At 50.5% G+C, this 23925-nt stretch overlaps 12 protein-coding genes across 12 annotated transcripts; 7 read left to right on the forward strand and 5 right to left on the reverse strand.

The window, feature by feature from the left end:
• Window positions 1–378: 378 nt before the first annotated feature.
• Window positions 379–1729, reverse strand: ASPZODRAFT_136816 (hypothetical protein). The gene is made up of 5 exons (XM_022724137.1): window positions 1570–1729; window positions 1193–1491; window positions 1029–1133; window positions 734–967; window positions 379–679 (listed from the first exon to the last, which is right to left on the reverse strand). The coding sequence occupies exons 1-5, from the start codon at window positions 1662–1664 to the stop codon at window positions 540–542; spliced, it is 873 nt and encodes a 290-aa protein (XP_022577461.1). The 5' UTR covers window positions 1665–1729; the 3' UTR covers window positions 379–539.
• A 105-nt stretch (window positions 1730–1834) lies between these two features.
• ASPZODRAFT_136818 (hypothetical protein) lies at window positions 1835–2666 on the forward strand. The gene is made up of 2 exons (XM_022724138.1): window positions 1835–2067; window positions 2130–2666. The coding sequence occupies exons 1-2, from the start codon at window positions 1888–1890 to the stop codon at window positions 2613–2615; spliced, it is 666 nt and encodes a 221-aa protein (XP_022577462.1). The 5' UTR covers window positions 1835–1887; the 3' UTR covers window positions 2616–2666.
• Window positions 2667–2741: 75 nt separating this feature from the next.
• Window positions 2742–3730, reverse strand: ASPZODRAFT_136820 (hypothetical protein). The gene is made up of 3 exons (XM_022724139.1): window positions 3609–3730; window positions 3171–3475; window positions 2742–3110 (listed from the first exon to the last, which is right to left on the reverse strand). The coding sequence occupies exons 1-3, from the start codon at window positions 3624–3626 to the stop codon at window positions 2948–2950; spliced, it is 486 nt and encodes a 161-aa protein (XP_022577463.1). The 5' UTR covers window positions 3627–3730; the 3' UTR covers window positions 2742–2947.
• A 191-nt stretch (window positions 3731–3921) lies between these two features.
• On the forward strand, window positions 3922–5717 carry ASPZODRAFT_136821 (hypothetical protein). Its single transcript, XM_022724140.1, has 3 exons — window positions 3922–4303; window positions 4369–4608; window positions 4665–5717. The coding sequence occupies exons 1-3, from the start codon at window positions 4054–4056 to the stop codon at window positions 5471–5473; spliced, it is 1299 nt and encodes a 432-aa protein (XP_022577464.1). The 5' UTR covers window positions 3922–4053; the 3' UTR covers window positions 5474–5717.
• Window positions 5718–6092: 375 nt separating this feature from the next.
• On the forward strand, window positions 6093–8325 carry ASPZODRAFT_136822 (hypothetical protein). Its single transcript, XM_022724141.1, has 5 exons — window positions 6093–6301; window positions 6327–6328; window positions 6450–6883; window positions 6962–7713; window positions 7778–8325. The coding sequence occupies exons 1-5, from the start codon at window positions 6194–6196 to the stop codon at window positions 7991–7993; spliced, it is 1512 nt and encodes a 503-aa protein (XP_022577465.1). The 5' UTR covers window positions 6093–6193; the 3' UTR covers window positions 7994–8325.
• Window positions 8326–8383: 58 nt separating this feature from the next.
• On the reverse strand, window positions 8384–10848 carry ASPZODRAFT_104276 (hypothetical protein). Its single transcript, XM_022720857.1, has 3 exons — window positions 10376–10848; window positions 8815–10303; window positions 8384–8753 (listed from the first exon to the last, which is right to left on the reverse strand). The coding sequence occupies exons 1-3, from the start codon at window positions 10715–10717 to the stop codon at window positions 8518–8520; spliced, it is 2067 nt and encodes a 688-aa protein (XP_022577466.1). The 5' UTR covers window positions 10718–10848; the 3' UTR covers window positions 8384–8517.
• A 1143-nt stretch (window positions 10849–11991) lies between these two features.
• On the forward strand, window positions 11992–13546 carry ASPZODRAFT_146525 (hypothetical protein; the record flags this gene model as incomplete). The annotated part of the gene is made up of 3 exons (XM_022725189.1): window positions 11992–12743; window positions 12808–13002; window positions 13072–13546. 3 exons carry the CDS (start codon window positions 11992–11994, stop codon window positions 13544–13546), a joined length of 1422 nt encoding a protein of 473 aa, XP_022577467.1.
• Window positions 13547–14313: 767 nt separating this feature from the next.
• On the reverse strand, window positions 14314–15949 carry ASPZODRAFT_136826 (hypothetical protein). The gene is made up of 2 exons (XM_022724142.1): window positions 15758–15949; window positions 14314–15670 (listed from the first exon to the last, which is right to left on the reverse strand). Exon 2 carries the CDS (start codon window positions 15645–15647, stop codon window positions 14430–14432), a length of 1218 nt encoding a protein of 405 aa, XP_022577468.1. The 5' UTR covers window positions 15648–15670; window positions 15758–15949; the 3' UTR covers window positions 14314–14429.
• Window positions 15950–16105: 156 nt separating this feature from the next.
• Window positions 16106–17027, forward strand: ASPZODRAFT_136828 (hypothetical protein). Its single transcript, XM_022724143.1, has 2 exons — window positions 16106–16381; window positions 16451–17027. Exons 1-2 carry the CDS (start codon window positions 16379–16381, stop codon window positions 16865–16867), a joined length of 420 nt encoding a protein of 139 aa, XP_022577469.1. The 5' UTR covers window positions 16106–16378; the 3' UTR covers window positions 16868–17027.
• Window positions 16920–17514, forward strand: ASPZODRAFT_136829 (hypothetical protein). Its single transcript, XM_022724144.1, has one exon. The coding sequence runs from the start codon at window positions 17124–17126 to the stop codon at window positions 17457–17459; it is 336 nt and encodes a 111-aa protein (XP_022577470.1). The 5' UTR covers window positions 16920–17123; the 3' UTR covers window positions 17460–17514.
• Window positions 17515–17920: 406 nt separating this feature from the next.
• ASPZODRAFT_154940 (hypothetical protein) lies at window positions 17921–19816 on the forward strand (the record flags this gene model as incomplete). Its single annotated transcript, XM_022726152.1, has 2 exons — window positions 17921–19276; window positions 19763–19816. 2 exons carry the CDS (start codon window positions 17921–17923, stop codon window positions 19814–19816), a joined length of 1410 nt encoding a protein of 469 aa, XP_022577471.1.
• Window positions 19817–20265: 449 nt separating this feature from the next.
• ASPZODRAFT_75323 (hypothetical protein) lies at window positions 20266–22424 on the reverse strand (the record flags this gene model as incomplete). The annotated part of the gene is made up of 3 exons (XM_022730040.1): window positions 20266–20853; window positions 20905–21595; window positions 21661–22424. 3 exons carry the CDS (start codon window positions 22422–22424, stop codon window positions 20266–20268), a joined length of 2043 nt encoding a protein of 680 aa, XP_022577472.1.
• Window positions 22425–23925: the final 1501 nt, after the last annotated feature.

The raw sequence follows: 23925 nt of genomic DNA on the forward strand, positions 1-23925 counted from the left end.
TGCCGTCAAGATAGACGCTCACGGTGGAATGGCGGTCCAGGGGTGTCGGTTGCTGTTGACTCGGCGATCAGTTGCCCCGTGCCCACAGTAGTCCCTGACTCCCTGATCAATAAATCAAAACCCCAGCGGGGGCGGAGCCAATCACGTGATGATGTTATAATTAGCCCATGTACAACATAGTTACTATTGAGTAGTTAGTTACATAGTTAGTTAGAACTGAGTAGTAACTAAGGTATTTAGCCAATCTATACGGTAATGAGTTAGATACTTTAGCTTGCTCAAAGGCCAGGCTTGATCAGAATATAATAAGGGCGATAGACCTATCTTGCAGAGAGATACTGTACGCAAGGTGATCTCCGTCTAGGAGTGAACACTAAATGCCATACAAGAGTTGGTGCCAATTCAATTGCTGCGCTTATCATACAAGGATACGAAAAACTCGAAGGACAATATCAATAGACTCTCTAAGGGCGCAAAAGAAACCACAATACCGTATAGTATAGTTCGAAAATCAACACAAAGCCACTTATTTGTGTACATTACTGCTGCTTCTTCTGAGAGCTCGGGGCAGTGTCTTTCTCAAAAGCAGCATAGGAGACCTCCAAGCTGCTGAGAGCAGAGAATGCAACAGACAGAATCATCACAAAGATCAAGGTCGCAATAATCCCCATGAAAATGCCTGTCATTATACGTCAGCTCCATTGCATTCGTGTCAACTCTGGAATGAACAGACCTGGAGTGAAGAACTCATAGTTGTGGAAGAGAGTCTTGTTAGAAGCAGGCTCAACCCGGCGCACGTGCGCCGAGAAATCACGTTTCAGGTCTTGGTGGATGGAATCTTGGTAAGCGTTATCAACAGAGTACTGGACTGTCGACTCTGAGCCACCGTCTTCCCGCGGAGACGTGACGTAGATGAGGGTGTAATCAGATGAAGGAATCCGCTCGATAATGTCCGCGAGCAGACCATCTATGGACCTAGTTGTCAGCGTACTGGCAAACCTTGGCAACGGCTAGTCAGGGCACCGAACCATTATCGAGAAGCTGGCCTTCCCGCTTCTCCCCTTCGGGCAGCATTGGAAAGTCAACAGCAACCACACGGTGTGCTGTATCAAAGGTAGAAGGGTAGATCCCGGCTATATAAATCCCCATCAGTCTTGTGTTTTGGCAGTCCAGGTTGTACGATAGAACTCACAGGACGCATCGATGACAGTTGTCTGTGTCCCGCAACTCATTTCGATCATCTCCTGGATTTGTTTGGCGTCCAGCACACCGGCAACTTCATCAATCGTGCTCGTGGATCGGAGACTCTTGTCCTCTCCCCTCATTTTTCCGCCTAGTCGCGGAGCCGACCTCGGCTGCTTAAAGTCCGAGTAGTGTACACCTGGCTGGAAAGCAACAACATAGTACTCGGAAGGACAGCTGTTTATGCCTGTAGATAGGCTATCGAGTAAAGAGGTCGCAGCGATGGATTGTTCAGAGGAAATAGGGACCCTGAAAGAGTATATGTCAGTATATTGGCCACGTCTCTAGCAGCGGAAGCTAGCTGTCATGGCCAGGATATCCACGTACTCGGAAGTCGAGGCGAGGAAGAAGGGCGAAGTATCCGTAAGAGCATCAACTGCTGCTGCTCCAAAGGCAAGCAGACATAACCTGTTCAAATGCATGTTGTATGGTTGGCGGTCAAGCTACTAGACAGGGAGCTTCTTTGCTTGTCCGATGGAGGTTGAGGTCTACCGGAGGTGGTTCCGCGCTAAACAACCCAGCCAACCAGATCAGGGATCGACTTATCAAGCGGCAGCTTTTTCGCATGGCAGTAATCTACAAATCGAATTTCCATCACTACTCCAAAGAAATTTTGCAGCGAGCTGTTCATAACCTTACATCAAAATGGCTCCTCCTGTAAAGCGTCGCAAGACCGCTCATAAAATTGAGGAGATCAATTTTGACGACTCCTCTCGCCAGGAGTTTCTCACAGGATTTCGCAAGCGAAAATTGCAACGGGCGAAGCATGCACAAGAATCAGCATTGAAAAAGGCAAAAGAGGAGAAGCGACTTGATCGCCAAAGGGTATTAGTCCCCTGGCGAAACAAACCCGAAAGCAATGCATGATCTAACAAGAAACAACACAGATGCGCGAACAACGGAAAGCGGAGTTTGAACAGGCACTCGAGGAACACCGCAAACAGCTCAAACTATTGAACCGGGACAGTGACGACGACAGCGACGACAGTGACTCTGGAAATGCAAGCGCTGATGGTGATGGAGGAGAAGAATGGCAGGGCTTTTCGGAACCTCCAGCAGTGGACTACGAAGCCGAATACATTGACGAGGACAAATACACCACGGTAACCGTTGAGGAGATGGACCCGTCCAAGGAGGCACTGTACAAATCGGAAATGATGGAAAATTCTGAAGAGGAGGGAAAGAAACAAACAACAGCTCCATCTGAGAAGAAGCAAGCAACTCGGAATCATAAAAACAAAGTCTCCAAGCTTGACAAACAAAAGAAGAAGAAGAAGAAATTCCGATACGAAAGCAAAGAGGATCGCAAAGCCACCCGCATGAAGGAAAAGATGTCTAGCAGGAGGAAGGCCCAAGCACGACGGGAACGATGATACCCTTACCCTGATATATGGACATAGTAAATATAATTATCTCTCTCAAATTTCTTGAGCAATTCCGGATACAGATGGTTTCAGAATAGGATCCTTTTAACAGATACGATTCAAGGTAATGGAGAATGCAGAGCTGCCAGCAGGGGCAGAGACAGATTGATGCTATAGACTAGGCGGAGTGGTGGTAACAGAAGAAATATTACTAGCTGTATCCTGCAGATATAAAAAGGCGCGGAAAGCGGAACTGTGCAAGTGTTGGGCTTGTGGAAGAAAAGAAAAAGTCTGACTCCAACATCTCCCGGTGCTCTACATCCATACAGTGAGTGACAGGTCTAAACATTGCTGATCGAGACCTCCAACTCGTGAAGCTCCTTTTGCAGATCGGTGTATTTCTTGGCCATCTCCTCGTACTTGGATTCCCACTGGTCACGAGAGGACTCAAGGGCCTGCACCTTGCGCTCATAGTGACCAGCCTTGACATCAGTCTGTCGCAGCCTGTTAACAGTTTCGTTAGCAATCAATTCAGAAACGAAATCAAATTGATGTTTTGCATACTTCTCGTTGGTCTCCCGCAGATTCCGGTCGGCCTCCTCGGCCTCCTCTTCCAAAAGCTGGAGGCGTCTCTGAAGAGCCTCGTTCTGAGTATCATGCTGAGCACTGGAGCTGGCAGCATCCTTGGCCTCCTTCAGGGAAGTCTCAAGCTTCTCGATCTCCGCCTCGAGGAGTTGATTGCGGTGGTTGAGCGACGTGATCTCCTGCTCCTTCGACAGGTTCTCCTGCTCCAGTGTTTTGACCTTGGTCTTCAACTCTTCCACTTTCCCCTGAGCGTCATCGGCCTCCAGGCGGAGGGCGTTCATTCTCTAAGAGTAAAAATGTTAGTTTGATGCATCGTACAGTCCGAAGTAAAATCTTAAGTGGCGGAATTGTCTGGTACTGCCTGCGGCCACAAGGCACCACCAAGCTACCCCGCCAACAGGGGTTCTGACCACTTACCTCCTTAATCTTATCCATTTTGAGAGAAGTATTTGCAACGAAAAGAAGATATAATATGTATCACGAAGAAGAGAAACTGGTAATAAGCGGGAGGCTTTCGCTCAGCGAGAAACCGATTTGGGTGGCAGTAGATGGGTGTGGAGAGTTGGGCCTGTTGGGAAGTTGCCTGGGAGAAAGTGAGGAGAGCTGGCGGTCAGCAAGTGGGATGGATAGTGCGTGTCTGGAAGAGACTACGAACTGCCAGTCAGGAGCTGGGCGGTGGACCGTCAGAACCACGGGATCGTCCCGTCTCCACGGGCAACCACCACAAAACACCTAACGCCAACAGCATCTAGACCTGCTTCACGACACGCGCCGTTCGCACTTATAGCATCGATTCGATATTGATTTGCCGCAGCAAAGATACTAGTGATTGACGGAGAAGTCGGTTGTGTGAGATGCCACGATGTTGGCTGTTCGAGACCAGGAAAACCTAGTGCACGCGCACCAAACAAACGCTGCCGCGAAGCCACTCAACCAGGGCCTTAAACAGCTACAGCCAAAGACTCCTGGAGCTCGAGCACCCAAAACGCCTTTTAAAGTCCCCTTGAACGACGAAAATAATCCGCTGGCGTTTGGAAAAAAGACTGTGAAGGCAGCGGGAAATCGAAATGAGAATACGAAACTTGGAAAGGATGCCTTTGTTACGCCGTTCGGTAGGCAAACGATGATCGTTAATCTTCGGGAGGGTTTTTGGTTGACTTTGTTGTTACGGCAATAGCAGGTGGCCAGAGTCGGGCTCCTTTGGGAATGAAGACGACCAATGCCAAAACGCGAGGATTACAGACCCCTGGCCCATGGAAGGGGACGGTCAAGCCAGAGAAGACGAACAAGAGAAGTTCCACCGCTCAGCGAGTTAAAAAGGCTGCTCCTATTATACAGCAAAACCAAATCAGCACCCAAGACAAAGTCGTGGAGAATGATGTTCCAGACATTGAATATATGCCGCCCAAGCCAAAAGGTGAGTGGCATACCCCTGGAACACTAAACACGCACTCTATTCTGAAACAGAAATAGAACTCCCTGATTTCCCTGATGAAATCAACTATGACACAAGTTTCCCCCAGTTTCTACCCAGGAACCTGGCATTGGGACTGGAAAAAACCTACGCTGGCAGTCGTAGCCTCACCAAGGGAGAGCGCAAGCTGCGAGAAGATTCAGCTGCATATGACAAGATGGTAGATGAAATGATTATGAAGTCATTGGAAACCATTAATTTTGAAGAGAGTGATTTTCCGGACCAGGTCGAAGGAGAAGTGGTCAAAGAAGAAATGGCCAAAGAAGCCACTAAGAGTCGGCGTGGTGCAAAAGCCGCCAACATCAAGCCAACGGTTACGAGCAAGGTTTCAACTGTCAAACTTCGCGATGCAGCTACTGCTCTGTCCGGGGTGAAACCCATCTCATCCACTACTTCATCAAGACCACCCTCGTCAGGACATACGTCTAGGCCTGCGTCCAGACCGGGCTCGTCATTGCTTGCTTCTAGGAGGATTCGGACCCCTACCCCTACAAACCCGTCCTCCATGCGTCATAGCGCCGCTACTGCTAGTTCAAAAACAACCGTTGGATACGCCAAGGGCAGAACCATGTCTTCTAAATTGCATAGCAGCTTCGGTGATGCAAATAAGCAGCCAACGACCAGGACTGCCATCTCTCCACGGATGTACATGCAGTTGTATGGGCCCCCCGCTCTTGGGAGTGACATGTGGCGTCGCTGCAAGGCGGCAGGGTGTTTTGAAGACGAGAACAGGGAGCTGGAGGCTGAAGTTGCAGCTTTGCATACCCTGGAAGATGAAGAGACTGAGAACTTTCAGCTGACTTTATGAAAAGGAATACGCCCGGCTGATCAGCAGATTCTTTCGGCTCTTCTTCACTATTAGATCTTATTGTCAATTGCATTGTTACTGGAAGTTGGGAGGATTGTCAGATGGTATGATTACAGTGGTCTAAATTGTTAATGGCGTTTATTTTTTCTGCTTGGGGAGTTCTGTATCCAACGAAAGGCCAGACAATAGGTAGTTCTCTAGGCCATTATATGACAGAGTTATTAAATTATTACTTGGTATCGCCATCAAGTGGTAACTAGGTGTTGTAGTAGTGTAGTGTGTTGGTTGTGGTCTAGTCCACTGTCTGTTCTGCCTGAGGCCAGAATGATCTTCTCCTGAGTGACAACCCAGGTACAGGTACTAAGGTACTAGGGTACCTAGTAGTGTGGTACTGTACGGTATCAAAAATACCAGGAACCTTCAGAGGTCATATATAAGGCCCACAAAGTGGCCAATGCACGCCCATCAGCCAATGGACGGCCTCTGAAAGGATGTAATTTAGCGGTATCTAGGTACCCGAAACACCCAACTCTCCTGCGCCCCTCCCGACCCGAACAACAGGCACTACCGGTAGGCTAAAGTTGCCCGGACCACTTAGTTACTTAGAGTACTCCGGGCAGGCACTCATATCTAGGTCACCGGTTATTTAAGATGCCTGTCAACTAACCACCAAAATTATCCATCACAACACGGTGTCGGCCTCTATCCGGCTCTTTCCTGATGGCCCAGATTTACTCTGAGTCCTCGGAGAACTTCGAGTTCATCGAAACTCCGGCTGCTCCTACGCCCATCAGCCCTCCGCAGCATTGCGGTGTTCGGACTACATCGGTAGGTTTTTTATTGATTGCTGAAGGCGTAATTGAGCTGCCATTGGTTTCAGCCAGGAGTTCATCGCTGACTGAATTTCCATCTCTGCTTCATAGTACCCGGCGATCAAAAATGCACCTCTCCCAGCAGATGCGGCGGGAAGTGACAGCTTCTCCAATGTACTACTCATCTCCCTGCTCGTTGTGATCCCGTGGTATGGGGCCCGCCAGGTGGGCGGGGGCTTCTACACCACCATATTCTTCGCCATTTTCACCACGGTGCCAATCCTCATGGTGTTCTGGACCGTGGCGTCCTCGATATCCCCCCGCAAGAATGAGAAGGCCAAGTACACAGGTCGCCCCGTCGAGCACTACCTTGAGTTCAAGGACGAGAATGATCGCATCAAGTACAGAGGCAAGAGCAGGATTCCCATGGAAACCTTCTACGAAAAGTACTTCAATGGTGAGGTCGATTTCAAAGGCGGTGCTCTGGAATGCCTCGAGTACAGACACGATTGGGCTAGCTTCCGCTTCACAATGGGCTTGTATAAGCACTTCCTCTTTGGCTTCATACCTGAGATGCTGATGCATACTCGTTCTCAGGGTGCGTTCTCTATTCTTATCCATTCTAATGCAGTGCTGCTTGAGCTGTAGAGCTTCGCTGATGGCCGACCCCCTATAGACGAAGAACAAGTCCGTGACCACTATGACCGAGGAGACGACTTCTATGCATGGTTCCTTGGCCCCCGTATGATCTACACGTCTGGTATTATTGGAGACATCAACAAGGAAGAGACTCTAGAACAACTGCAGGACAACAAGCTGGCTGTTGTTTGCGAGAAGATTGGCGTCAAGCCCGGTGACACTCTCCTCGACCTTGGCTGCGGCTGGGGAACTCTGGCAAAATACGCTTCGGTCCACTACGGTGCCCAAGTCACCGGTATCACACTCGGACGCAACCAGACTGCCTGGGGTAACACTGGCCTTCGCAAAGCTGGCATTGAGGAATCTCAGAGCCGTATTCTCTGCATGGACTACCGTGATGCTCCCTCCGTTCCGGGTGGCTACAAGCAGATCACCTGTCTCGAAATGGCCGAACACGTCGGTGTGCGCCACTTTAGCAGCTTTCTGTCTCAAGTTCACGACATGCTGGACGACGACGGTGTCTTCTTCCTGCAAATCGCTGGTCTTCGCAAATCCTGGCAGTACGAGGACCTGATCTGGGGTCTCTTCATGAACAAGTATATCTTCCCTGGTGCCGATGCCAGTACTCCTCTTGGCTTCGTCGTCGACAAGCTTGAGGGTGCCGGTTTCGAGATCAAGAGCGTTGATACCGTTGGCGTCCATTATTCGGCAACCTTGTGGCGCTGGTACCGCAACTGGATGGCCAACCGTGAGAAGGTCGAAGCCAAGTACGGCAAGAGATGGTTCCGGGTGAGTCTTGGCTTCTCGTACTTCTTTCTTTCCATTTTCTAATATACAATCCTCTTTTATGCAGATCTGGGAGTATTTCCTCTCCTACTCCACTATCATCTCACGCCAAGGCAGCGCAACCTGCTGGCAGCTTACGCTGGTGAAGAACATTAATTCTACCCACCGGGTCGAGGGAATCAGCTCTCAGTATGGTCTTGCTGGTGCTCGCCAGGCTGCGATCGATACCGTTGGCCACGGCTCTGTTCCCAGCGCCTATATCCCTACTGTTGCCAAGGAGTGAGTCTAAATAGTGGCTATTTACTATATCTTAACGGCAGGATTCCGCAAGTATGCGCTCTTACTAGCCTTTTTGTTTTCAAGGTGATACGAAGTGATACATTTGATCGGAAAAGTCAATGGACGTATTCTTGTTCTTCTCTTCTCTGCTATTTCTCTTCCTTTCTTCTGAAATGACTCGGGGCCAAAATGTATGAAGTACGTGATGATGGTATCTAATTTGTATGCATCTCGTCTTCTGAGAAAATCAGGGCAGATGTTTGTATTACCTTGTATTCAAATATTTTATATAATAAAGGCGGCTCTGATATAAATATTCTTATAGTATCTACTGCCCATAAAATTGATATATAGCCGTAGAATATATGAAGTAAAATAAAGCCACTATTCAATTGAGCAGAACACTCTCTTATGTGTCATTTTGGTATATTTATCTACCTATAATAAAAACAAACATAATCATACTATATATGCATATAAACACAAACCCATCCAGCGGGTAAATTCTAGTGAAAATCGGTCATAAATTTAGTCCAGCCGCTTGTACAACTTTGCCTTGGATCCCGCAGAGATATTCGAGCAGCAGGAGCTCGTAATGACCGGCTCAGGGTGAAGCGTTGACTTGTTGAAAGACTGGGCCGAAGCGGGTACGTCGAGGGCAGGATTCTTGGTGAAGAAACCGTCTGGCCGCAGCATCACACTGATCTTCTCCATGGGCATGACGGGGAAGTCTTCAATGCGAGGGTTGTGTGTGAGGCCGAAGGCTGAGACCAGTTAGAATGGAATGATTTTCTTGAGGGGAAAAAAAATTTGGAAAAGACTTACTGTGCCATAAGACGACATCTTCATTCTCGGTCGAGTCGTTCCGTTGTACCCATGTCTCAACACCGTCCGCCTTTCTGCTCTGGTTGGTGAACTCGCCGGCAGCATACAGTTCCTCATCCCGGTACTGGGTGACCCAGATCGGCTTGGTCGCAAACTCGGCGCGCTTGAATCCAAATGCCTTGGGGTTGACCAAGAGCATCTGACTTGGGACCGTGACGAGCTTGTACGAGACGGGCTTGTATGTGATCGGGTTGACGACATTGTCGTTGCGAATCTTGAAGACACGGTGGCGGGCGACGTCGGTGTTTGCGGTGCCTGACTTCTTGATGACTGTTTGCTCAGTCGTGTATCCGACGAGATACGGGTTGTTCTCATCTTCAGGCATCGGCACGCTGTCCTCGTAGTAGACTGTATTGTTGAATCCATCAATGGCAGGGTCGATGCGCAACGAGAACATATGTTGATGGTAGGGCGCCATGACTCCAGGGCCAACGTTGGTGCCCCACGGGACAGTAGCGCCGTTTTCGTTGTCAAAGGGCACTGTAGAAAGGATGCCGGTGGCTCGGACCTCCAGCTCAATATTGGCCGCCTGGTCGAAGATGTATGCGAAGATGTACTCATAATTGGCCACCGTGCAGATCATCTGAAGCACCAGTTGGCGGTTGCGAACCACAGTAGCGGCGTCGGAACGGTAGTTCGAGTGCTTGTGCTGGAGCCCATTATCCTGTTCATGCATGCAGACAACGTTCTTCAGAGTGACGGGGTTGCCCTTCGCGTCTGTCCTGCAGCCGTCAAAGTATTTGATATGACCCAGGCAATCACAGCCGAGAGACAACTGGTTCGCAGCAACGCCGAATCCACAGTCACCCACATCGAACGCCTGTTTCCTGTGGTATGGGGCACGGGGGTCTGCGTAAGGGACAGTCATTTCCGACACTGCAAGACGGTAGACAATGTTGCGGTTGTCGTACGTGACATTGTAAAGGACGAGGCCTTCCCGGTTGTTGAAGCCCACTCTGAAACGCCATTTCTGCCAGTAGACAAAGTTGCCGTCCACAGAGAACGAGGCACCTTCCGGCTGTTGAACAATGTATGGTTTGAGGTCCGTTCTCAACGGCTCATCCAGGAGATCGTGGGCGTACTGGATGGTCTTGACAGGCTTCCACATCGACGTCTCAGCCGTCTGATGGTCTGCACCTCCGGGCAGATAATCCATGCGAACAAACTCCATTGTAGTGGCATCGAAGACGGGAGAAAATTTGCAAGGCAAAGAATAGTGGTTATTCTGAGGATGATCCACTTCGACAATGTACATGAAGCACTGGAACAGTCGTCGAGATTCATCCGGGGTATCTGTGCCGTACATCCATGGATCGTTGCAGACGGTCACTCCGGGAGGAAGCTTGAGCTTTTCGATTTCCGCCAGGACAGCGGGGTGTCTGTTGCACAGCTCTTCGATTTCCGTCACCTCATCCGTGTCAAGAGGGCCCTGTCAGACAGAAGATCACACCGGTCAGCTTGGTAGTGGCAAGGCTATGGGGACTCTCGATAAGAGACATACCTGAACTTCCCTCGGCAACTCCTTGATGAAAATAGGAGATTTGGTATCGGCGTTGAGCAATGCCTTCAAGAACGCCCCGGTATCCAACCGGTGGAACATCACATACAAAACACGGGTCGGCTTGGGAGGAAGAGGCATCCGCAGCCTCTCTGCCTCGATATATGGGATGACATCCTTCTTGACAGGTTCGTTGACATCAATGCGCTTGTACCTCAATGGGATACCAGGAAGAGCCGCCTCGAGGATGCGAACCGCCAGTGTGATCTCGGCCGGTTGGATAGGATCGAACGGGTGAGGGGAGACAGCAGTAGCCGTCGACGCCCTTTCTGAAGCCAGCGACATTGTGAGGAGTAAGATAATAGAGACAGTAAGATGTCAATTGCCAACGTCAAAGCGGAACCCCGGAAGATAGGTTGAGTGGCTGCCCGGTGGTCTGTACAGGAGAGGCGGGTCTCAAGGAATGTGGCGTGTAATGGGAGAGGAAAAGGATATCTTCCACACACCAAAGGAGAAGGAAGGAAGGATTGATTTGGAAGTATCATTATTTGCATGAGAGCAGGATGGAACAGCTTTAAATACGTTGCCATTGTGCGACTGCTGAACAATGCCGAGCAATGAATTTCCTGGGACTCGGAAGAGCTCTGGATGGACTTGCCTATCTGGGATGGTGGGGAATATACCCACTGATAAGGGACTTATCAATATCGGTCAGAAATTCCTTGTTACATAGGGCCATGGGCTGAGGCGGCGAGTATTTTTTACGTGATTTCGGAGATGAAGTGACTTGACATCGGAGCCATGCTTTTTGTACGTGAAGGAATTAGGTAGTTACTGCTAGTAATTAGTAACTAATAGCTGAATATTTAGATAATAGCAAGGATTTTCCTAGTAAAGGCAATGAATATAACTACTCCGTATACCCAAGTGGAATACCCCAAGAAACTGATGAATACTACATACTAGGTGTTTATTCATACTGACAATTAAAAAAGAATTGTCTAGTATAAACCTATCTTTCTCTTAGCAAAGAGCTGCTCATGTTGCCTAGGAAAGAAATGTTCCTCATCTGATGCTCTTTTACTGTTGTAAACCAGCGGGAAGCAGAAATATTATTGTCATAAACGGCTAACAACTTAACCAGTTGACTACAGACATAGTGTAGGCACCACTGTTAATTACCCAACTGACCAGTAACAGGTAACCAGTTGACTGCAAAATTAACTGTGGCAACGCACTTGCACCGAGAAACGATCGGCGATAAGGAGGCAATTCTAGGCGTATCTAATGACAATTTGGGCTTAGCTCCTTCTTCCCCTCCGCAATCCGCGCCTTCTCCAGATATACGAAGTTCTGATGTCGCTTTTGTTGCAAGAAAGAATGCTGACAGACACTCAAACAACAACTCGGACTAGGAAACGACGGAGCGATGGAAGGTCTGGCTGGACACGCTCAGGCTGCCTCACCTGCAAAACGAGGAGGAAACGGTGCGATGAGGCGAAACCGAGGTACCGTTTTTTACCGATCGATCAATCAAGACAAACCATTCGAGACTGACCGGCGGTTACAGCTGCCAGAACTGTGTCAGACTCGGTCGAATATGCGACGGGTACGGGTCCATGTGGACTGAACCCCTGGATCCCTCCACCCGGGTCTTTCGGAGTCAAAGACCAAGGAAGAGACCCAGAACCAGCTGCTCTTCGTCAGGGTCTGCTTTGTCAGAAGAATCACCGTCTTCTCCAATTCTCAGCAGTCAGGGTTACAAGTCTGTCGATTCAAATGAAATTCCTGGCAGCCCCGATGAGAGCTCTTTTCAAACAGATGAACGCATAGAGACAGAAGACAGAGGTGTATTAAACTTGAAGACATATAGAGATGCCCGCCGTGCTCTGGTACCTGGCTCTGAACCATCACGACATATCAGTCATCTGACTACCCTAGAAACACATTACCTTCAATATCATACAGAGACAGCCTCTAGGCTCATCGCCAACCTGGAAAATGATGGCAATCCTCTCCGAGCCTTGCTAGTCCCCAGAGCAATGTCGTCTCCTCTTCTTCTTCGTGCTCTTTGCGCCCTCTCTGCAATCCATCTCTCCAATCGTGCGCAGGAAGCGCAGAGGGCCCAGGCGGCCGCCGTGAAGTACTATGTGCAAACCCTCGGTGGCATTCGCGCAGTTTTGACGGATTCCCCGACCAAGATCTTTTCGGAAGACATTGTCCTAGCCGTCGCTCTTGTATGCAAATACGAGATTGTTCGGGGGAGCGTTAAGCAATGGACTATGCATTTCAATGCGCTGCAGAAGCTAATTATCAATCGTGGAGGGTTTGCAACTTTAAATCGCGATGTGGCAGACTTTCTAGCAGGATTGTATGACTCTGTTTTATTGACTTAATGGAAGTGATACCCCAGACTAACATCAATACCTGTACAGTATCAAGTACGCGGAGAATATGGCGAGAATTACCATTCCCACGCACCAAATCGTCGGGTCTGCAGATGACCTCAAAGTCACCAAGCTGGATATCTATATGGGCTATACCGAAGAGATCATCGAGATTTGTGCTGAGATTGCCAAGCTACATAGCCTCCACGACCACTCCGAACTTTTGTCCAAAGTTATTAAAGTGTACGTTCCAGCTGGGCCATGATTGACTCTCTTTCTTTTTTGCTTTTTCTAAAACCCTTCGACTTTCAGAGACACCGCCCTTCGACATTGGACATATATGTCCCGACCATATATCATCCCCGGGGGATGCACCGGCGAGAGGATCTCTCGCCTCCGAATGGTCGCCGACTGCTTCCGGGACGCAGCGTACCTCTATCTACACGCGACGCTGAAGCGACAAGCAGACCGAGCCCCCTTCTCTGCCGTGGTGTCTGTCTCTGCGCAGGAAGCGCTGCAAAGACTCCTCAGCCGCGTGAGACAGACCCGGTTAGACGCAAACTGCGAATATTCAGCCCTGACGTTCCCCTTGTTCATCGCAGGCAGCGAGAGCGAAACCCGTTCAGACCGGGACCTGGTCGGCCAGTCCCTGGACAATCTGCGCGATCATTTCGGGATCGGAAATGTCACCCGCGCAAAACAGCTGCTGGGTATCTTGTGGGAGACGGGAACGAAGAACTGGTTAGACATGCTGGAAGAGCTGCAGTGGGAGTTGAATTTGGCATAGATACCTTTTTGGTGACACCTCTTTGAATAACACCTACGGCCTGCTCGATATCGGGATGGTCAGTAGTTAGGTATACAAATAGACCTTTAAACTCCCGAGAAATGGTAAATGATCGGGGCCTGGCTAGAGCTTCATGTATACGGAACCAATGAGACATGTTTTTTTTTGCTATATTCATTATATTACCGCGCCCCAAAAAAAGTTAAGAAATAGAGAACAGGCTAGCTCAAGCCCATATTGACATCATCGCCTAGTCCCAGCTCGCGCTCCGCTCTCTCCGTGCCCCCTGCAGCGCGGGCTGCCCATCGATCGAGATGGTCGTGCACATGGACCAGATCCTTCTCTCTCTCGCTGGTATTGCTGTCCTTGCCGACGCTGCTGCTGTAGCTGTGTCCGCTGGATAGATTGGAGGGTTTGCGCGAATGATGGGCGTCGCTGCTGATGGCTGAGGATTTCCCAGTCTCGTTATTATGATTACTACTGTCGTTATTGTTGTCGTTGCTATTGTCGGGTATAATAAGTGTGTGTGTGCTGGATCCGGCTCCGGCTCCGGCTCCTCCGCTTCCCTTGGACCCGCCGAACCAGCGTCTCCGGCGGGTGGTGGACGCGGCTAGACTCTTGCTGTCGGCGTCGTTCGTGCTGTCGGGGGAAGAAGATTCTTGATCCTTCTTCTTCTTGTTCTTCTCTTGCGATTCCTGCGTCGATCCGGGTACTGGGGGCTGCTGGTCATCTTCTTGTTCATCCTCGGCAGAAGCGACCTCTACCAGCTCCGCATCCCGGTACCATTTCCTTCTGCGGGTGTATCGATCCCAGCCATCTTGACCTCGACGACCGTCATTCCACTACACGGATTGATTAGTTGAGAAAAAAAAAAGATGACTGCTTATCCAAAGCTCCATACCTTATTATCATAATAGATCCATCCACCTCCATCCGAAGCCTTGGACTCGGACTTTGAGATCGAATCGTCGGCTCCTTCAATGCGCCAGTCTGAACCCTCCACCCAACGCCATTTTGTGTCCACGCTCTGGACGTCTGGCAGCTCGAATTCGTCCTTTGGCGGCACGGAATTCAGGTGCTCGTCGGTCCATGCAGCACGTTCGGCGGGGAAAAGAGAATATGTCCAGCCGATCCCGAGCCACCGGCGTTGATTTTCATACAGAACAAAGGTGAAGCGGATGCCGGATGAATCTCCACGGCGTCTGGTGGCGATGTTCATCGCATGGCCTTGACTCTGGGTCTTGAGCCACTGGCCGGTGCCGCTCGCCCCGGAATCTGCCGAGAAGTCCAGACCGGTGATCATTGAGCAGATCCGCCGGACTGTCAGTGACCGCCAGAGAATCACACGCGAAATTCTTGCAGGCTGAGAATGGAAGGTAAGGACGATGGTACCAACGGCCATGACGACCCGGCGAGTGGTGATGATGTAGAAAGGCGGGAGAGTCAGTAAGATCCAGATAGGGGTCACGAGTAGTATTCTCAAGAAAAGCGCCGTCAGAGCCGGTTTTGTCGTGGCAGAGGTGGCGGTCCGTTGCGTAGACAGGAAGTCGGTAAGGTCTAACAGCGGCTCGAGCAGAATGTTGCACCGCGTAGTGAACGTTCTCACCGTATCAACAATCTCATCCAGACTCTTGTGGTGTCGTGTCGAAGACGCCTCCGCTGCGATTTTCTTTGCCCCATGTTTCTCACCCGTCAGTGTGGTCGACGACAAGGGCGAGTAGCGCCGCGAGTACATGCCCAAGATCAGGCCCGCCACGACGAGAATCGGACCAGCCCACATGATTACAATATCTCCATAAAGAACAACCGTCCAAAACCCCGTGACGAGCAGAAAGCTCTGCCACGGATCCCCCGAAGTCCATGTCAGCAACCCGACCAGCTTGTTCAACGGGAGGATGAAAGGATGCGAGTAGGCGAGCGCACGAGTGACGGGGGGCGGCGTGGCAACGAGCAGCGGCGATTTGCGATGGACGATGATACTAGAGCGCTGTCTGGAGGCCAGAGACGAGCCCGACAGCGTGGGCGGCGAGAAGGCAGCAACCGTCGGTGGTTGCGAGTCCGGCTGGAGGCCATTATCTGGGCCGTATGATGTTCGGGACATGGAATCTATCCACGGAAGATCGTCTAGAGCACCATCAGTATCGACATGGCCGTAATTCACTGATGGGGGGAAGCGATCGAAGCCTGCAAAGGTGGGTGCGTTGTGCTTACCGAGTGCTGCCATCCAACAGAGATGTCATATGCATCCAGCAAGGTCATCGCGGGCGGTCTGGCAACAGGACCAAGGAGAGGGCGTTTCGTCGAGGAGGGAGGGTTTCTTCTCGCAGGTAGAAACAGGAAATATATCACTCATGCATGACAGATATATTGATAGAAAGCACAGCGAGTCAACTGGCGGAGTCGATGTCCGGGGGGGGGGGGGGTGCCTTTTTTGTAGGGTCAACGAAACTGGCCGCGGAGCGATAGTGAGCGTAGACATGTGATGGGGGTGTGGTCGGGAAGTTGAACAGTGGAAGGGCAGACAAGCTGAAACTCGCATCCCCATGATATAATTCAAGTGCTCATTGATATGAGCATAGTTTCTTTCATTTGAACAGCAATGTTTCTAGCAATTTCCTGTGTCCTACAGTCGTCTCCCATCCTCGTTCCTCCTGGTTTGCTGCGCTGCTGCTCGCTCCAGTCTCTCTGGCGCTAAACCGCGCCAAAATTTTCCCTTCCGAATCCCGACGCTGCAAACCATCCGCTTGTCTCTCACCCGACAACAGACCCAGTCATCTTGATTCCTACGACCGGAATATTTTCTCAACAGCAGCAGATTGTTTTCTGTGAGCCATGGTGAGTTTTGGTTCTCTCTTTGAGACACGGCAGTGGCAGCGCTGACCAGAGTGCCACCGTCCGCCACAGGCCCATCGTCTAGTCGCCCAGGTCGTCGTCACGGGCGCCCGCGTGTTCGGTCGGGCGTTTGGGGAGGCATACAAGCAAGCGCAGGCGAAGGGGAAATATGCCGCTGCGGCTCAGAAGGGCAACTCCGGGACGGTCAACACGTATGCGTCGTCCGGGCTGACGCTGGACGAGGCGTGCAAGATTCTCAACGTCAAGCCGCCTCAGGGAGGAGAAGCCAATTTGGAGAGCGTCATGGAGCGGTTCAAGAAGCTGTTTGACATGAATGACCCACAGAAGGGCGGCAGTTTCTACCTGCAGAGCAAAATCCTTCGCGCACGCGAACGAATTGAGATGGAGGTCCGCGAGGCCGAGCGGAAGGCGGCCATGGACAAGGAGCTTCGTGAAGGTTGGAATCCCAAGGTGTACAAGGATCGGTGATGGGCGTGCAATGTACCGTTAACGCGACCGAAGGCTCTTCTCGCTGACATGACCCCCTCCGTCACGTCTCGATCTTCGACTCGACTCTTCCTCGTCACCACGTTCGATACTCCTTTTCGGCAGCATAGCATGGCGTTTCTGGGCTTCTTTTACACTCGGCGTGGGCTGTGCAGAAAACTGATAGAGCCTGATTCTCTTTATTTCCACCGCGTTTTATCGAATCGACAACCAGGCGAGTCTTCTCACTCGGCATGCGATGCGTGGTCTTGCCTGTCTCGACTCGACCGCTGCTAGCCCCCGTTCTTGGTTTCTTGTTGATTTCAATACTGAGGCATTACTCTCATGTATATTATTGATTGGTTTCCCGGAGAAATATCTCGACCTTGTAGCACCTATCTGTGTCTCCCGCTCTGTTTTCTGTCTGATTTCTCTCTTATTCTCCGCTCTTCCCTGGGGACAGGAATATCCGTGTACCATATTATGTTTTATGTTGTTTGCTATTCAGCAACCTATCCACCAGACTTTATTGGAGGCTCTCAGACAATATAAGACCACTACTGTTAGATTTTCAGGCTATTTTCCCAGCATTTAGTGCGGATAAGATATGATCTGCAGGATCTGTCTTTGCTTTTGCAGACAAGAATTACAACCACATTATCTTCTATAAACTACCATGGTATTCCCCTTGTTCATCCAGACCCGCAATGAGTCTTTCTCTCTCTTTTTCTCTTACTTCTATCGCCGTCACCTAATCAGAGCAGCCCATGGCGCCATGCCTTGATCGATCGCAGCAGCCTCCACCAGGATCGGATATCCCTTCTTCTCCGTCTATTTCCAATAGACGATGATTTGAGACCGGAGAAGGTGGAAATACTAAAAAAAGAAAAATATGCCTTTATCCGCCTAGATCTGGCGTTTGCATACTTTCCACTCTGGCCTTTTTTGCCATCTCCCTTATCTCATCGCCCCCCTCCATCGACCCCGCGATCGTAAGGACAATTCTCTTTCTGTCTACCGCACGCCTCCCACCACGAGCCCGTAATTCCTCGAACCATGGGCCGTCCTTCTGTTCCTCTGTCTGCGGACCTTCCGCCCTTGATCATGGGTACTGCGACGTTCAACTCGCAGTATAACCCTGATCCGTATGCGCTGCCCACGACCGAGCTCGTCCATCACGCCCTCTCTCGCGGTGTACGCGCCTTCGACACCTCGCCTTACTATGGTCCTGCGGAGGAACTGCTTGGTCGGGCCCTAGCGACGGATTTCGTGTGCTCAGAATTCCCCCGGAACACGTACAAATTGTTGACGAAAGTTGGCCGGGTCGCCTCCTCGTCTTTCGACTACTCTCCCCAGTGGATCCGGCAGAGCGTCCGTCGCAGCCTCCAGCGGCTGCACACCGACTACCTGGACGTTGTATACTGCCATGATGTGGAGTTTGTGAGTGCCGGCGAGGTCCTGGAGGCCGTGCGGGAACTGCGTCGCATCCGGGACGTGCAGGGCACCGTCCGCTACGTGGGGATTTCCGGATATCCAGTCGACGTGCTGTGCGACCTGGCGGAGATGGTTCTGCGTGAAACGGGCGAACCCCTCGACGCAGTCATGTCGTATGCCAACTACACTCTGCAGAACACCCGCCTGTTGACCCACGGACTGCCCCGTCTGGTCGCCGCACAGGTAGACGTGATCCCCAACGCCTCGCCGCTAGGCATGGGTCTTCTGCGCCGCACGGGTGTGCCCATCGGCAGCATGGGCGATTTCCACCCGGCCCCCGACGCCCTGCGCACCGTCATCCACCACGCCAGCAATTGGGCAGAGACGCAGGGCGAGAGGATCGAAGTCATCGCCATCCGCTACGCGCTCGAGTCTTGGCTGCTCAGCGCCGCGAAAGCAGGGTCCCTGGGTTCCCCGCTGGCGCAGTCCGCAGATTCCCACCCGGCCTTCCTCTCTGCCGCTCACACAGGGACCGGCAACCGCCTGGGAGTCAGCGTGATGGGCGTGAGCAACTTGGATGAGCTCAACGAAACCCTACGCGTGTGGCGCAGTATCATCGACGGGCTAGAGACCCGTGATAACGATGACGACAATGCCCCCCTCCTCTTACCAGACGAATCAATAGTTCAAGCCCCCGGCATCCTCACTCCCTCCAACGGCCTGGTCACTGACCGTGCCTGGTCCCGCTCGCGCCGGGAGCGCATCCTCTCTCTAACGCAGGGGATCAGGGACATCCTAGGCCCGGAATGGGTGGATTACACTTGGGCCAGTCCGGGGCCCGGTTTCGTCAACTCTCTCCCCGAAGAGCACGTCGCTGCCCTCCGCGCGAGTGCCGGCACCCCTCCGGCCGCTGAGCAAGTGTCCTGCGGTATCTTTGGTGATTGCATGCTGACACCCCCGCTGGAGGCGGCGGACCCAGCTGTGCTAGCCAGCACGAAGGTTACCGTTTGATCATACCGTATACATTATTTCATAGGGCAAGCCGAGTTGATTTTGTTGCGATGTAGTTCATTCGGGTAGAGTACGTGCGATTAGAGCTGGATCTCGCATGCGTGTACTTCAGATAGACTTAAGGCCATGTTTGTTTATGTATGTATAGATGGAAACCATGCTATTTAATCGAAGATATGCCTCAGGGTTCTATTGTATGACAATCAATCCTGATACTGCAATGAAGTGAGAAAGCTGGTGCCAATCTATCCTCCTCTCCAAGCAACCGCATATAGCGTTCCCTTGGTGAGAAAGAGAGTGCAAGGTATTCGATCAATCAAATAAGCGGGGAATATACCATTTTATTTCTCACTTTTCTCTGCTGTCAGGGCTGAAGTAGTCTGCCTCCGGTGAAGATGTTCCCTGCATGTATCTGAAATCGGATCATAAAAGGTGGAAATCGACCATCTGCAGCGTGTGGAGCGACAGACCAGACCCAGTGGTGTGGATTCGAGATCGACTCCTTGATCCCATCATACCTGAAATCAAAATTTAGTATTGGAAATCAGCAACGAAACAAACGCCAGGCACGGACGCGCCTGAACCGAAGCCCCAGAAGAAAATGTGTAAAAAAGAAAAGAAAAAGTGAAATGGGTGTCTTTCGTTATTTTTGGTCCCTAGGTAAGCTTTTGGCATCCACCGTGGGAAGCTCAGATAATGAGAGACATGAGAAGTTTTAGCCTGACGTTTTCAGTTGACCCCAACTCGTACAAACATGAATAGAAGAAGAGCAATGAAACCCCACAATTTCGCCTGTTCATAAACATGGGTATCAGTCTTGCAAGATGACGTCCGCAAACAAAAAGAGAATGGCTCAAAAAACAGTCATATGATGGTACGCGGTTGACCCATTAGTTAAAACTTGTAAGTTTGCACTCATCAGCGAAGAATCCTGTACAGATATTTGGCGTTCCAAGTCAGGTCGACGCCGAGACCTGCATTGTCTTCTCTCGGGTAAGAAGGTCTCGGTCCATCTCAGATTGAGTCTGATAGCCTCCGAGTTTGAGGGCCTGTTCGTTACTGATGGATTTTGGGATCGTGGAAGCAATATCAGGTCGCAATTTCTTGAGACGAAGAGCACGATCGCGCAAGGCCTGCTGTCTCTTCTGCATTTTTGTCGCCTTGTCCTTTTGCGCGGGTCCTGGAGGAGGCGGTGGAGGAGCGGATTCGACTGGCGGCGGAGGTCCTGGCGGAGGAGGCGGCGTGGGTGGCGTTTGGTATTGAGCAAATCGAGGGTCAGTGAGAAATACACGGTGGAGGCGACTCCTCTGTGCCGCATACTCCTCGTAGTTGGCACCAATAATAGTGCTGAGGATACTAGTCTCTGAAGTTGCAGACATGGACGTCGATAACATCTGAGTCTTGAGTACCCGGTAAGCGTTCGCAAATGACCTGAAAATTAGGTGGATTTCGCGGGTTCCGCCTGAGATATCATTCTCCGGGTTGTTGGGGTCTTCGATGGCAAGACGCTCGTTGTTGTTTTCTCTATAAACCTTGTAGACGCGCTATACACGTCTGTTAGAAACAAGCCAGTTTGATAGAAAGTCAGTCCTTACCTTGTTGAAATAGCCGGGCGGGCTCATCCTGATGCCAACTGTTTCGTAGTCGAACTTGGTGCCATAGAAATCAAAGAAATCCATCAAAAGACTGCCAAGGTTCTGCTCTACTCTACCATGAGGCAGGTGCTGCATCAGACTGGTAACAAGGCAAGTGATGGAAAACCCACCCAAGCCACCGGTGGGCACTTCGTTCAAACCGCGCAAAAGTAGAAATTGTTTGATGACAGATACAACCACGGGCATGGCAGGGAACTCTTCTTTCCACTGCTGGAAAGTCCTGTTGGCGACGATTCCACTGTCATTGTCAAAGGACAAGTCGACGCGCAAGCCCGTCAACTTGTCCACAAACTTCAAGATCGGGACCCTTGCATGTGCGATGGTTTCTATAGAGCCTGGGACTGCAATATCGAGGTTCTTCAAAAAGGCTGAAAAGGCGTAGATCTGACCTTTTCGTTCACCGAATGTCCTAATGCCGTTGCGCATGAAGTTGCTGGAAAGCATCACAAGATCAATATCGGCAGTGGGCAGGTAGAGGCCAGATGCGAACGAGCCAAACGGACGCAGTTGGACACCGTAATATCTGTTTTGAAATGCCGACTGTAGCCTGGCAATCAAGTCCGACCGAACAATTTGTTCATAGAACTGAGGTTTCACCCAGTGGTAGAAACTAAGAATTTCATTATGCAGTCTTTAATCCGTCAGAAAGTCATTTTAACCGGGATCTGAGGGTAAGAAAAGCTCAAGACAACTAACCTGGCACCTAGATGTAAGCTTGACGGCATACTATCCAGCCACGGCGATGCAGTTTCCCGCGTCAAAGTTCTCCACTCGTCCAATATTGAACCATCGGCATAAAACCTGCTGATCGGTTTGCCAAGCTTCTTGGAAAACCCTTTGATTTCATCGTCGTGGGTTCGTTTGCGATTTCCAAGAGCCGGATCGGACTCCTGAAGCTGACTCCTAGGGCCCCTGGGTGCATTCTCGGGAGCCCTGTTTCCGTCTTCCTCCTCGTCTTCCATGCCAAAGGATATAAAGTCTTCATTCGTTACAACGGCATCACTGTCCTCTGGGCGCGACGCGCTGGCGGCAAGTCGTGCCTTCCGAATCATCTTCACCACGTCTACCTTCTTTGACTGCGATTCATCGGGCGGCGGAAGGGCAGTGTACGGATCAGGATTCGACCATCGCGGAGCAGGTGCTGGAGCAGGCTTCTCCGCCTCGACGATACGCTTCTTGCGAGGGCGAGAATCCTCATCCTCATCCTCCGAGGAGACATCCATCTCTGCCTCGTCGCTATCACTGAGATCCCCGATCGCCGCAAACTTCAGCGCAGGCTTCTCACTGCTACCATTCGCGCCAAGCAAAAGCTCCGGTGTCGTTTCTCTTTGTTTCCTTAGCAGGGGACGTTCTGCAGTTCCAGGCCGCGGGTACCGAAACGTGAATTCCTGCTTGGGACGCGGCGCTCGCCGGTCAGTCCTGCTATTGTTGTTCCCGCGGAACTCGAATGCTGGCGGCATGTCGGAAAAACCGACCGCTTTCCGGCGGATTCAAGGTAAAAAAAACTCCCGAGAAAGAAAAAAAAAAGACGTGCAGGCTGAAGGATAGCTGCAGTAATAAGCTGCTGCTGGGAAACGCGTGTTCGCGAAATGATGCAGTGGGAAGCGGTGCGGGATGTGGAAATTTCACAAGCTTGAGGGATTAGGAAAGCGGTGAAGAGTCAAGATACCTGGTGCTTGTAAGGAGTACTCCGGATTCAGTCGAATTCACAGTTAATTTATAAGTCATTTAGCAAAGTTTCTGATGGCTATTATTTAGATAATTATTGTATTCCTAGATTTTTATTTGGACAGTAAATATCAGGTATTTCTTCTCACGGTCATAGAAGTATTCGCTTTCGAGTCAGCAACTGATTCTGTCTAAGAAATGAGGTACCACCAAAATTCTGATTGGCCAGACCGACTTTGATACCATTGGCTATTTTCATGCCCCGCTCAAGTCACATGGCGTTCCCAAAAAGGGCTGTTAGGGCAAAAAGATAGGGCACCGATCCGTCTTCCAACACATGCATGAGGTGCAACTGGTATTTCTCTTGAGACTGTATAATAGCAGTTACAAATTACCCGGGAGATTGATGCCAGCTAGTTCCGATGTTTGAGCCCCTCCTGTAACCACTTGACCAACATTCTTTCCGTTGCATCTTCTGCAAAACTGACCCGCCCATAGGTATTGCTGATCACCACTTTCTGTCATCGCCAGCGCGAAAACGTGTGCGCCACAGGTCTTACAGAAATAGCGACTGGTAGACTTTGACTGTTGGTACTGGGAAAGACTGTCAATTTCTTTCGGTTGGGATTCTAGCAAATGGTATGAGGTGAAGAGCAGTCCTGAAGTAGTCCTACAGGTGCTGCAGTGACAGAGGTTGAGCGTGGTAGGGTATGTTGACGGATCTAATTCGACGGCCTGCCTTACAGCACCGCAGAGACAGGTGATGAGTCTGATGGTTTCCATTTTGTCAAGAGATTGCATGAATAGTGTCTACTCAATCAAACCAAGTTTCCCATGACGGTTCTTGCTCGTTGTAAATATTTCAGATGGCTGAGGAGAATGAAGTAGGTGCTTCGTATTATAACCCTGTTTCTGTACCTGGTAGCTCAGCTGGGTATACGAGGCCCGTATATGCTGAAATGAATGTGGGAATTGTCTATAATGATAGACTACTATAATCCAAATTAGATCTCGCTGCATAATGACATAGTATCTTGCTGGTTCATCACTCCATATACTCCATAGACAGTAAATATATATACAGCTCTCTAAAAATCAGAAATATTATAAATAAAAACCACAACTTTACGAGGGTGGTAGTAGAACTTGGAAAATAATATATAAACTTTTTAATTCTTCCTATACCTTTATATTCTTCAGCTACATCCTGGATTTTTTACAAAATATTAAAATCCCGCAGAGACGTCCCTGGCGGGTGGCGCAGACCCTGACGCCTTAGCAGGGACCAGTCAG

Source organism: Penicilliopsis zonata (assembly GCF_001890105.1).
Source record: "Penicilliopsis zonata CBS 506.65 unplaced genomic scaffold ASPZOscaffold_22, whole genome shotgun sequence".
In the NCBI taxonomy this organism is placed as follows: Eukaryota; Fungi; Ascomycota; class Eurotiomycetes; order Eurotiales; family Aspergillaceae; genus Penicilliopsis; species Penicilliopsis zonata.

Excerpts from the sequence above, each read along its gene's own strand:
- ASPZODRAFT_136816 (XM_022724137.1), bottom strand. The coding sequence starts at position 1,664 with ATGCATTTGAACAGGTTATGTCTGCTTGCCTTTGGAGCAGCAGCAGTT. Across the intron at positions 968-1,028 it reads AGGCCAGCTTCTCGATAATG|ATGGTCTGCTCGCGGACATT; the intron begins GTTCGGTGCCCT and ends CTAGGTCCATAG. Across the intron at positions 680-733 it reads CTATGAGTTCTTCACTCCAG|GCATTTTCATGGGGATTATT; the intron begins GTCTGTTCATTC and ends GTATAATGACAG.
- ASPZODRAFT_136818 (XM_022724138.1), top strand. The coding sequence starts at position 1,888 with ATGGCTCCTCCTGTAAAGCGTCGCAAGACCGCTCATAAAATTGAGGAG. Across the intron at positions 2,068-2,129 it reads AGCGACTTGATCGCCAAAGG|ATGCGCGAACAACGGAAAGC; the intron begins GTATTAGTCCCC and ends GAAACAACACAG.
- ASPZODRAFT_136820 (XM_022724139.1), bottom strand. Across the intron at positions 3,111-3,170 it reads CTGCGGGAGACCAACGAGAA|GCTGCGACAGACTGATGTCA; the intron begins GTATGCAAAACA and ends AACTGTTAACAG.
- ASPZODRAFT_136821 (XM_022724140.1), top strand. The coding sequence starts at position 4,054 with ATGTTGGCTGTTCGAGACCAGGAAAACCTAGTGCACGCGCACCAAACA. Across the intron at positions 4,304-4,368 it reads TGCCTTTGTTACGCCGTTCG|CAGGTGGCCAGAGTCGGGCT; the intron begins GTAGGCAAACGA and ends TTACGGCAATAG. Across the intron at positions 4,609-4,664 it reads TATGCCGCCCAAGCCAAAAG|AACTCCCTGATTTCCCTGAT; the intron begins GTGAGTGGCATA and ends AAACAGAAATAG.
- ASPZODRAFT_136822 (XM_022724141.1), top strand. The coding sequence starts at position 6,194 with ATGGCCCAGATTTACTCTGAGTCCTCGGAGAACTTCGAGTTCATCGAA. Across the intron at positions 6,884-6,961 it reads GATGCATACTCGTTCTCAGG|ACGAAGAACAAGTCCGTGAC; the intron begins GTGCGTTCTCTA and ends GACCCCCTATAG. Across the intron at positions 7,714-7,777 it reads ACGGCAAGAGATGGTTCCGG|ATCTGGGAGTATTTCCTCTC; the intron begins GTGAGTCTTGGC and ends TCTTTTATGCAG.
- ASPZODRAFT_104276 (XM_022720857.1), bottom strand. The coding sequence starts at position 10,717 with ATGTCGCTGGCTTCAGAAAGGGCGTCGACGGCTACTGCTGTCTCCCCT. Across the intron at positions 10,304-10,375 it reads AGTTGCCGAGGGAAGTTCAG|GGCCCTCTTGACACGGATGA; the intron begins GTATGTCTCTTA and ends TCTGTCTGACAG. Across the intron at positions 8,754-8,814 it reads AGATGTCGTCTTATGGCACA|CCTTCGGCCTCACACACAAC; the intron begins GTAAGTCTTTTC and ends AACTGGTCTCAG.
- ASPZODRAFT_136826 (XM_022724142.1), bottom strand. The coding sequence starts at position 15,647 with ATGTCCCGAACATCATACGGCCCAGATAATGGCCTCCAGCCGGACTCG.
- ASPZODRAFT_136829 (XM_022724144.1), top strand. The coding sequence starts at position 17,124 with ATGCGTGGTCTTGCCTGTCTCGACTCGACCGCTGCTAGCCCCCGTTCT.